The 11,419-nt window shown below is 42.2% G+C and overlaps 1 protein-coding gene across 1 annotated transcript; it reads left to right on the top strand.

The window, feature by feature from the left end:
- Positions 1-476: 476 nt before the first annotated feature.
- Positions 477-11,413, top strand: erp44 (endoplasmic reticulum protein 44). Its single transcript, XM_079165129.1, has 11 exons — positions 477-606; positions 3,139-3,211; positions 3,887-3,926; positions 5,133-5,248; positions 6,090-6,274; positions 6,388-6,503; positions 6,589-6,763; positions 7,016-7,127; positions 7,232-7,373; positions 9,075-9,177; positions 9,274-11,413. Exons 1-11 carry the CDS (start codon positions 547-549, stop codon positions 9,382-9,384), a joined length of 1,233 nt encoding a protein of 410 aa, XP_079021255.1. The 5' UTR covers positions 477-546; the 3' UTR covers positions 9,385-11,413.
- Positions 11,414-11,419: the final 6 nt, after the last annotated feature.

Genomic DNA, 11,419 nt, shown 5'->3' with positions numbered 1-11,419 from the left:
CTAGATTGTGGAAAATAGGTCGAAGAGAGTATTACAAAAAGTGAAGCATAGTGATGCAACTCCCCCCTGCTCAAGAGAAATCCGTTATTCATAAGCGAGCTAAAGTAAGAGAACAGATGTGTGACAGTGGATGAACTGAGGATAACGTTCATGCTATTGCATAATAATAACTTGTCCTTTCCACGTCTTCGTCGGTGTTATATTTACCGTTTGATTGCCTTTCCTCTCAGATGGAAAGCTTTGGAAAGCTTTCTTCCAAGTACTCCCGTTGAATAGCCGACGTCTGAGGTGACAAAACACTACAACTCCCGTTAAGTGTTGTAAAGTAATACACCACCATGGTTGGAGTTTGGCCCTTCACCCACCTCCGCTGTTCGGCGACTTCAAAATACGACATTACCCACAAAGCCATGCGGTGCCCGGAAGTGTACTCGCGTTTCCGTGGTCACCGTGAGATTGTTCGACGTCGGTTTCCGCCTGAAGTCTAGAGCGGCGTCGAGACAAACTGGGAAGATTCACCACCACCTCCAATAACTAACCTGTACAATGAAACTGCTAGCAATATCTCCCTCTCTCGATATCCGCTTCTTCACGGGTGTGCTGCTGGTAAGCATGTGTATCTCAGCCTCGGAATATGCATTGAATACTACGTTTACAAGAGCAAGCTAACGTGAAGCTAGCCAAGTTAGCCTGGTGATGCACAGTTAGCAGGCTAGCTAACCGAGGAGTCTTCTTCTGGCATGTGACGTGACTTTTAAAGTGGCTAAAGGTGACCAGCGGGGCAGCTCACTCACTGCTGGAAGTGCTGTTATTCATCAGGCTCATTGTCCTTTTGACTGGGTTTCACCAGACGACTCCCATAACTAATCGAGTTATCCAGCTGCAATGTCAACTTAGCCGGTAGTATTGAGTAACGTTAGCTGTAGTAACAATATCCCTGTTTTATAATCCATATATTTAACAGACCGTACAATCAAAACGTAATAAATTGGCGTATGTTGGACTCCTAATAACTTTGTTGAGGAGAAATAAAGCACCGAGCTAGCATTAGCTGTTACCACATATTGACAGCAGAGAGATAAACTGTTTGAATGGTTAGTTTAATGTTTTTTTTGTTTATTGAATGCGTTGGTCTACGGTTGTTTATCAAGCTTCATATGTGTTATCGTACAGATGCACACATTTATTGTGGGACTCTTCGTGTATCTGTCATAGACTGTACGTCTCTCTGAATGGTGCTCGCCGGTTGGAGAATTCCTCTGTTGTGGCTCATTCTCATTGGCTGACAACCCGGAACTAGACGGAGTGTAGCTGTTCCGCTGTAGTGAGAATTTTGGGCCTGAAATGAAAACTTAAAACTTCTCTCCGAGTTGGAAGAGAAGTGTCTTCATCGTGTCTGACCACAGCAACGGTGGCGTTTCTTATTAGTACGCAGCTGTGTCAGCTTATATGGTAAAAAGACACAATAATTGTTTTAAAAACGTTTATAATGTCTTCCAGAAGGAAATCAGGAAATATGTTCTATTGTGCTGAAATTACAAGTCTATTAAATGATTACTCAATGATTAGTCATAATTATAATAATTATAAATATTGATAATTGAGTAATTGCTGACACCTTTACGGCCATTTTTCATGCATCGATGCATATGTTTCAAATACTAGATTATTAATCATTTAATCGATAAAAGCCCTTATTTTACATGAGGAAACACTTAAACAACACTAAACAAAGGGAAGGACAGTGACTGTTAAACTCACGCTATTGGTTTATGTGTGAGCAAAAGTTCAGTTACATATCAAGGGTTATCCAACAAAGCATTTAGCACTGCAAGCTCTGGTTATTTCACCATTTTGACAATTTGTCTTGAAACTTGAATTGATGTTTGTGTTTGTCACAGCCTCGAGGAGGATGACGATCGCCATATATATCCTGTTTGAATAGGATGTTGAGTCAGAAAAGATAACACAGCAGATAAAGAGATAGTACAGGCACACTGCATACCACTGACAGTGCAATATTAAGTGTTTATTACAGTTGCTGATAGTTCCTTTTATTAAAAGAGTTCACTCAGGCCACAAATCCCTTTTTTTATTTGCACCTCTGTGTTTTCATTTGGCAGTCAGCACCTCAACAACGTTGGTGTTCTTTCCCCCCTCCAGTGAATGTCATTTGAGCCCTTAAAATGTCTCTGTGGTGATCTCTTTCATACAGAATTATCTTTACATCTTTGCAATCAGAGCTGGTATACAGAAATCCCCTGTTGGTGCATAACAATTTCACCGTGTTCTTGTTTTACATGAAAGGAAAAAAAAGATGGCTGCAGGATTAGAAAAATAGTATAATTCTACTGACCATAGTTCTAGCTCGTGTTCTCTAGTTGTCAGAGAAAATGTCAATTTTCCAAAACAGGATGTTTGTATAACACTGTGTCAGTATCCTTGTTTGATGGCCATGTTCTTAGAGTAAAGAGTGACAAAAAAGATTATGAATTCAAATACAGTACGTGTAGCCTCAATTAGGCGTTAGGGTGACGACGAGTTGAATGATTCGAGGTGGAGCTCATAATCAGCTCTGCTGATTCATTTAAAGATGACAGCGGATGCAGTTTGGCCTCCTCAGGAGATACGTGGGCTCAACACACTAACAAATGGACGCTGCTCCACTGTTCCATGTTTTGTCACATTTTTTAGCCACATAAAGTATCAAAAATGGAAGTCAGAGCGTCTTTAGCTTCTGTACTTATTCTTCGGTGAAACAGAATATTTGAGCAGTGTACAGTTATGAGAGGGTTTTTAATCAAATCCTGCGCATTTGATTGAACTGCTAAAATGTGAAGGGCTCATAATGTAGCGTGATATGGAGCTACAGAGCACTGTGGCTCCACACACACCTCCCTTGTCTCTAAAAGTTTGCAGATTGTTGGATCTCATGATATTATTGGTTTAAATTGGTTGGTACTAGCTTACGTAAGCACACTTCATATTTTGTTTTATTCGAAGATGATTGAACAATATGAAGTCTTTTTAGTTGTGAATTTTCCCTCTGGGAATGACTAAAGGTTGTAAAGTTGTCTCAACCAGCATGCATGTGTTTTTATTTTTAAAACGCTGACCTATCTCTTCCTGTGCCTGCAGGTGATGGGCCTCTCTACTCCCGGACAAGCAGAAATAACCAGTCTGGATTCAGGCAACATTGATGACGTCCTAAGTAAGGGATCACACTTGAAGCCTTGTTTATATTTGCGCTTGGCGAGGTAACGTCAGCCTCCGCAGACAGCCTCCGCAGACAGCATTTAACAGCGAGTTGGCCTTCTTTGTTTAATCCCATGACATTTAAATAGTGCTTGTATCAGTTAACTAATTATGACAGTCGCGTGGCCACTTGCGGAGCCAACGACACGCCTGCCGTGATTATGTCATTTCCTGGCGTGCGCGACTTCACAATGGCGAGTATAAACTACGCTTCAGCTTGTCATGAAGACAGGAAATGGGGCCAATCAGCTTATTATCTTGTATTTATTTCTCTTGTATCTAGATCTTGGCAAGGAAACAAATATGCGTATTTCCCAAAATGTCAAATTATTCATTTAATACTGATTTTCAACAATTTTTTCCCCTCCCTTGTTTTTAAGAGATATTCATTTTTCCATCTTTATTTCCTCTGCCAAAGACATCATGTTTGTAGGACAATCATTTGGTTAAATGCAGGTGAACAGTATTTAAACCTCTTGTTTAGTTTTTTCCATCATTGACAGAAAGATACGGGTTTAAGATTGATTAGCCTAATCACCACAAAGTTTTACAAACAAAATATACATTTAAGAGTGTATTTAGTAATGTATAGAGGCGTGTATTTATTTCCTGTTTGTGTGTTTCCTTTCAGATAATGCTGGGGTGGCATTAGTCAATTTCTACGCAGACTGGTAAGTGTGTCGTTTCTCTCTCTCATTTTCATTGGATGTCATAGACCAGGGGTGGCCAACCCGCGGCTCCCGAGCCGCATGCGGCTCTTTGCCCGGTTTCATGCGGCTCTTACGTTCATATCGAAGTTTGTATTTGTGTTTTTTTAATGTGCTTGTTCGCTTCGCTTGAATTAAATACGGTATTTTCGTCAAACGCGCATGTGCGGCCACAGATTACGTTCCTCGTCGACCCATTTAACGCCGAGACGGACTGTTTGAAAGCCCCGCTAGTCACAGATGAGGATGCGGCTGAGTTGGAGATGATCGATCTTTGTGAGGAGGACCAACTCAAACCTGCTTTAAGGGACGGGACCATTGAGTCCTGGAAAAGTGTGCCAATGAAAAAATGTCAAACGGGCTGCGTTAAGATACTGTCAATGTTTGGGTCAACATACGTCTGCGAGTCTGTGTTTTCTACGGTGAAACACGTGAAATCAAAGCATCGATCTGTTCTGACTGACACCCATGTGAAAGAATTGCTTCGAGTGGCAACAACGGAATACAAGCCAGATTTGAAGAGGATTGTTCAAGGCAAGGAATGCCAGAAGTCCCACTAAGTAACATGCATAGTAAAAGAAAAACACTATTGTAAATTATTATATTTTTGTTTGTGGACTTGGTTGAACTGAGAGTTTGTCTGTGTGAGACAGTGCACACAATGTTCATTGTTGAAAATGACTGGCCTGTGGTCTTAGGAGTCAATTTCTGTCATTATCATGTTGGTGTGTGACATTTACAATAAATCTGGCTGAGCAAAGGTATGTGTGTGTGTGTGAGGAAGGGATAGGGTGATGTTCATGTGTGCCCATGTGTATGATGTGGCTCTTTGCGGTAACACAGTAAAAAATGTGGCTCTTGGTCTCTGACTGGTTGGCCACCCCTGTCATAGACGTTCAAATGAGTTTTGCTCATGATGCTGACTGTTCCTATGAACGCCACACAGTATAATTAGATTACTGTCATGTTTTGTTGATTTTTACATAGTGTGACTCTTTTATTGTCATTTGGTCTCATTAATTGATGGATTGTCTAAGGCAAAAATCAATTGTCAACATTGTCAAATACGTCAACATTAAGGCCAATGGATCTGAAAAAGTCAATATAACTTACTTTCAAATTATGTAAATGGTTTTGGCCTCACACCGCTTCCCCTGCCCCGCTTTACAGGTGCAGGTTCAGTCAGATGCTCCATCCAATTTTTGAGGAATCCTCTAACATAGCAAGGGAGGAGTTCCCTGAAACCAAGCAGGTGGTGTTTGCCCGTGTCGACTGTGACCAACATTGTGAGTGTTAATTACCTTTTTATTCGTTTCTAATGTTCTTTAACATTGTCAAGAAAATTGCCAAACATGCAGATGCAATTAACATTTAAACATGTAACACTTATTGAGCATTTCTTAAATTTGTGTAACCTGTAACATGAAAATAATAAGAAATGCCCAACACAAGTTACCAGAGCTAAACCATTTATTCACTTGATAGAAAGTGAACTAATATAAGTGATTTTGAAGTTTAAACTGGGAAATGGTTTTATGTTTTCTTACTTAGATGATTAATCTGTTGCCCAAACTATGATTATGATTAATATGAATATATAGGGGGTGGTTGTTTATGGTGAAAAGAGGCACACACACACACACACACTCTTACTATATTTGATGCACGTATGTACACATAGATGCCCTGGACACCAAAGCACTGAAACATAAACCGCCAGCCTCAGCCTTTTGAGATAAAGCAAATTAAAGAGAATTATTGATGACCTGCAAACTGTTTGAAGACTAATGACAAAACTGCTGCTTCCTGTGAAGACGGGAGGCTTAGAGACACCCCGCAGGGAGATTGACACCTGCCACATGCACACTCGCAAACACACACACACACGCGCTCTCATTCAGTGTGTGTATAGAGAGTATTTACTCTTGGCAGGGGGCAGCTTTCATGTCGGAGATCAGAGCTCGGAGCTGACTGAAGGCAGTGTTTTCAGACTGAGGTTTAACTGCCGCCTCTGTCACCGCTCGACTCCTCGTCCACCCATCCCCCTGTGTTTTTAACTCAGCTTCCTCCTCTCCATCAATTGATTTGTCCTTCTTTGCTTAACTTCTCCCCTGCCTCGCTGTGTAGCGGACATCGCCCAGCGGTACCGCATCAGCAAGTATCCAACGCTGAAGTTGTTCCGCAACGGGATGATGATGAAGAGGGAGTACAGGGGTCAGAGGTCGGTGGCGGCCATCGCTGAGTTCATCCGCCAGCAGCAGGTCGACCCGGTGAAAGAGATGAACTCAATGGAGGAGGTTAATACTCTGGATGTGAGTGGCAAACACACACACACACACACTGTGTCTAATAAACATCGCAAATTGCCACATTCACAGGAAAAGGAAACGGTATAATTTACTTTTCATAATATCTTATTCAACAGAGGAGCAAGAGAAACATCATCGCTTACTTTGAACAAAGGGACTCGGATAACTACCACACTTATGAAAAAGTTGCCAACATCCTTCGTGATGACTGCACATTCTTGGCTGCCTTTGGGTGAGACCATCTTCATTTTGGGCTTAGATTTAATACTTCAGTTTTTATTTATCTTTAAATCTTCTTATCTGCTGTGCTCGTATAGAACCGTGTCTGAGGCCGAGCGCTTCAGTGGAGACAACGTAATCTACAAGCCTGCGGGGGAGAGCGTCCCGGACATGGTCTACCTCGGCTCACTCCTCAATTTCGACCTGACCTACGCTTGGGCCCAGGACAAGTGTGTGCCTCTGGTCAGGGAGATCACCTTTGAAAATGGAGAGGTTTGTGGCCGGCTTTCTATAGAGCATTGTCTGCTTGACCTTTTGCTTTTTGATCTGATGTTAAATGTGTAAATCTGGATATCTAGATGTACATAAGGATTATTTACACACAAAAAACAGCCTGGAGGGTATTTATGGAGTCTGTGTGGGTCGTCCATCTGCTGAGCCACGGAAAGGCCCTGACTCCATCTGTCTTTGACACTTTGTGTGTGTGTGTGTGTGTGTGTATGTGTGTGTATTTGTGTTTTTCAGGAGCTGACTGAAGAAGGAATCCCTTTCCTCATCTTATTCCATGTTAGAGAAGACACAGAGAGTTTAGAGAAGTTCCAGCATGAAGTGGCTCGCCAGCTCATCAGCGAGAAAGGTGAGGCTGTGTGTTCGTGGCATTTTGTTTTCCGATCATTGCTCATGAGCTGAACGGCCTTGTCTACAGAAGTGGTGTTCATGACATTGGTGTCTCCTCTTCAGGGTCGATAAACTTCCTGCACGCAGACTGTGAGAAGTTCCGGCATCCTCTGCTGCACATCCAGAAAACTCCTGCTGACTGTCCCGTCATTGCTATAGACTCATTCAGACACATGTATGTCTACCCCGACTTTAAAGACCTCAAGTGAGTACCAGCTTCCTCTTTCTCTTTAAAATGAACTGTATGTGTGCAGCAATATAGTCCTTAAATATGCACAATTATATATTATATTTAATTGTGTCATTTCAAACGATACCGATAGATTTCTTTTGCAATACCACCATGTGTGCGTCTCCCTTTACACGGCTTTTGAAAAATAGAGGCTGGTGATTTTTGTTATGCAAAAAGAAAGACAAATATAAGTGAAAATTTAACACGGATGCGGCTGAAATTAACAAATGAATCACCCAAATGTCAAATTAGTCTGATATATTCGGCAATCTTTTGGACATATTTGAGCAGTTATTGCCTGATACCGACACCGTATATGAAAATGTTCATAACGAAATCTCCCTAAATTAATCCCATTACATTTCATTCATTACACCCCCCCTCACAGACACACACACACACACACACACACACACACACACACACACACACACACACACACACACACACACACACACACACACACACACACACACACACACACACACACACACACACACACACACACACACACACACACAAACCGTAATCCACTGTGCACTCAAACAACAGAGAAATGTCACACCTCCTAAAATCTGTCCTTTATGAATGGGCCAGGACACCGGAGCTAATGTGACATGATTTGGCACGTGCAATAAGTGCTAAACTAATCCAGTCTAATCTAATTTAATCTTATTTATTCTGCCCCCCCCCCCCCACCCCCACCAATCGGCCTCCCCCAGTCCCCAATCAGAGTTTGATCAGATAGACTGAAGCCCCGAGGACTGACCAGCCCTCCACAACCTAATTACATCACATCAACCCCGCATGTGGCACACAGCTTGTAATTACATTAGCACAGTGTATGTTTTTTTTATTTATATATATATATATATATATATATATATATATATTATATATATACACACACACGCACGCACGCACGCGCGCGCGCGCGCGCACACACACACAGACACACACACGTGTGTGTGTGTGTCTGCATGCTGCTCTGACACACGGGGTTAGCGTTGACTGGGGAGCTGCTCCGCCTCTGTGATATGACAACAGCTCATGACCTGTCGTTAATAAGCACACTTGATATGGATTAATGCTGCTTCACGACACGTCCGCAGGGGCCGAGGTCCTCTGCTGCTGCCACAAGCCGTTTACTCTCACATCAACTATATTTCTGAACTTCGTGTGTTGGAATGCCTTTGTCAAACAGGCTATTAAGAGGCACTTATGAGTTTTGAATTTTTCTAGTGCTAATATAATCCACGAGTGGTCCAGCCCTGTTCTACGAGTCATGTACAGAACAAAAACACCTAAGAATCCTAATGCCTCAAGCTGAATGAATTGTGTTACGGAAATCTACCAACATAAAGATAGATAACTTAATATTCAGGTCACACTGTATCATCATCATGGCTTTTAATTTTTATTTGCTTGATTTGGCATTACGACTTCAACATCTTTGAAGCTGTTTAGCTAATGATACAATTTCACAAACACACACCTTCATGAATAGGGGGCACCGATCAGAATGAAATTATCTAAACATTTTTTTTATTTTTTTTTAATCTGACTTGTTTTTACAACCACTTGCATGAACGAGCCTCCCAGAAAAAAAAATAAGAGATTTCAGATAAGGATACAAAAATGTTGTTGCATGTCCAATGTGTTTCTTTTTTCTAGTATCCCTGGCAAGCTGAGACAGTTTGTGCTGGACCTTCACTCTGGAAAGCTACACAGAGAGTTTCACCACGGTCCTGATCCCACGGACAGTACGCCAGGACAGGTCAGACAGCAGTGTCAGCACACACCAGCACGGAGCCACTGAAAGTTTGTTTTACTGCGTCACGTGAACACTGTTTGTTCTGACTTTTACCCTCAGGAGGAGACGGGAGGGGAAGTGGCCAGCAGCCCTCCAGAGAGCTCATTCCAGAAGCTGGCGCCCAGCGAGACTCGCTACACCATCCTCAGTCGGGACCGTGACGAGCTGTGACCTCAGCAGCCTTCCAGTGATCCTGTGACTCAATGCCATGCCCTGGGGTCAGGGGGGGGGGGTTAGGGTTGGGACAGGCAACGGGACAGAACAGCAGCACCCAACACGCTTACTGAAGAGAGAGAGATAAAGAGAAGAGGAGGAGAATGAAGGGGATGAAGGAGGAGGAAAAAGAAGAACAGAAGGAGTTCAGTCCACGACACAACCATGTTGGAATAACCTATATTTTCATAACTCTTTCACGTACAGTTTTTATTTTGGATCAAAAGGAAGGGGGGGGCGGGGTAAAGAAGAAATCGTGTGTGGGTGGGTGTTAGGGGCAATAGGACATCAAAAGAAGTGTTTTTACTTTTATTTTTTTTGGAGCTTGTAAATATGTTTGTGCTACATGGGAGTCTCATTTTTGGTCTAAATTAAATGCAGAGTTTTCTTTATTTTATTCCTTTCTTTATTCCGGCTTTTTGTAGTGAAAACTAACAGAGCAGTTCCCTCACTCCAGTCGTAACGGTTCTTATCTGTGGGTAGTCCAGTTCAGCCTGTCTGAACGGAGACGCTTGTTGTTTAGTCTCTCTGACCTCATGGCTGCATCTCAATATGACCAACTCTAGTTTAATTCATTTGTAAATTTGTAAGTTATAACAATATACCGGTTTGAAGTAGCTTCATCTCCATATCTTCTCCACACACATTCTAAAGGAATAGAAAATGGTCACACAACTTCAAACCATGACTTGTCACAGAAGATAAAGAGACCGAGCTACTCCAGCCTATTGAGATGCACCCCTTCTCTCCCTGGTACTAAATGGTTCTAGATCATGATGTCTCTTACAGTGCTTATAAAAAGTATTGCCCCCCTCGGACCTTTTTAATGCGTCACTGTTTGTACGACACTGAATCACAGTGGATGTAATTAGGATTTCTCAACGATTAACAGAAAATACTGAAACGTCAAAGCGAATGAGCCTTCTGGCCATGATACTAAAGTCTGTGTTTAGTAAAGCCTAAAACTGCAAGACACTAAGAAGCACATCCTCCCTTCCATGAAGCCTGGTGGTGGCAGCATCATGCTGTGTGGAGGCTTCTCGACAGCCGGGCCCGGGCGTCGTGTGACGGTGGAAGGTTATATTCATGCAGCAGAGTGCAGAGAAAACGTACCGCTATAGATATTTATCCACAACCCCGAACATAAAGCCAAATCGACACAGCATTTAAAAGAAGAATGTGAAATAATTAGTGTAAAACTGTTACAGGCTTACTGAAGTAGACCTAAGGCTGTAACTGTTGCCAAAGGTGCCTCTTTTACGTATCGTCTTGAAGGACATGAAAACTTGTGCAATCGGGATTTTTTTTCTTCTATTTTGTACCCAAGAAATCTGAATTTATTTTTCTGTTCAGTGGCTAAAGTGCTGATTACCTCCACTACTGTAAAACATCCAAAGTCAAAGGGGGCTCGATACCTTTTTAAAGGCACAGTATTTGCCGTAACACCTCTGAGTTGTGCTCCCAGGAATCAAATAGAGGAAGAAATGTTTTTGCAATGATGTACTTTCAAATTATTCTGAATTTATGAAATGGCTGTTGTTTTTTTTGGCTGTTACCTGTTGTCAAATGTGTCATCATGCCGGGGGAGAGAAAGACTGCGTCCTTCCCAGTGCTTTAAAAAGCCGAGACAAGAGGGGGAAACCCATGTGATGAACGGTGGAAATTTACAGTCTGCCACTTTATACAACTTCTCTTAAAACTGGTTTTGTCTCTTTATATGTGTCTTTGAGGTTTTGGTACAAGTCCAGCTCCCTGAGATCCTCTTGAGTGTGAATTAATCCAGATTAAGAGCGTGGGGAACCATTGCTACGTTTGTACTGTGCATCCCTGCCCTTCCATAGAGGCCACCAGATGCCTGCATAGTGACATATCAGCCCACATACAGAAGAGCAACAGGCGGGGAGCGTGAGGCCATTTCTAAAACCAGTCATCTCAGAGGGGAAGAAGAGTAAAAAAAATAATTAAAAGGTAAATTAAAAAACATTTTACAGAA

This window comes from Pholis gunnellus (assembly GCF_910591455.1).
Source record: "Pholis gunnellus genome assembly, chromosome: 8".
Classification (NCBI taxonomy): Eukaryota; Metazoa; Chordata; class Actinopteri; order Perciformes; family Pholidae; genus Pholis; species Pholis gunnellus.
Note: the sequence above shows the minus strand (reverse complement) of the source record. Positions and strands in the feature narration are given on the sequence as shown.

Coding starts and splice junctions, on each gene's coding strand:
- erp44 (XM_079165129.1), top strand. CDS start 547: ATGAAACTGCTAGCAATATCTCCCTCTCTCGATATCCGCTTCTTCACG. Junction 3,927..5,132: donor GTCAATTTCTACGCAGACTG/GTAAGTGTGTCG, acceptor CCCGCTTTACAG/GTGCAGGTTCAGTCAGATGC. Junction 6,504..6,588: donor ACATTCTTGGCTGCCTTTGG/GTGAGACCATCT, acceptor GTGCTCGTATAG/AACCGTGTCTGAGGCCGAGC.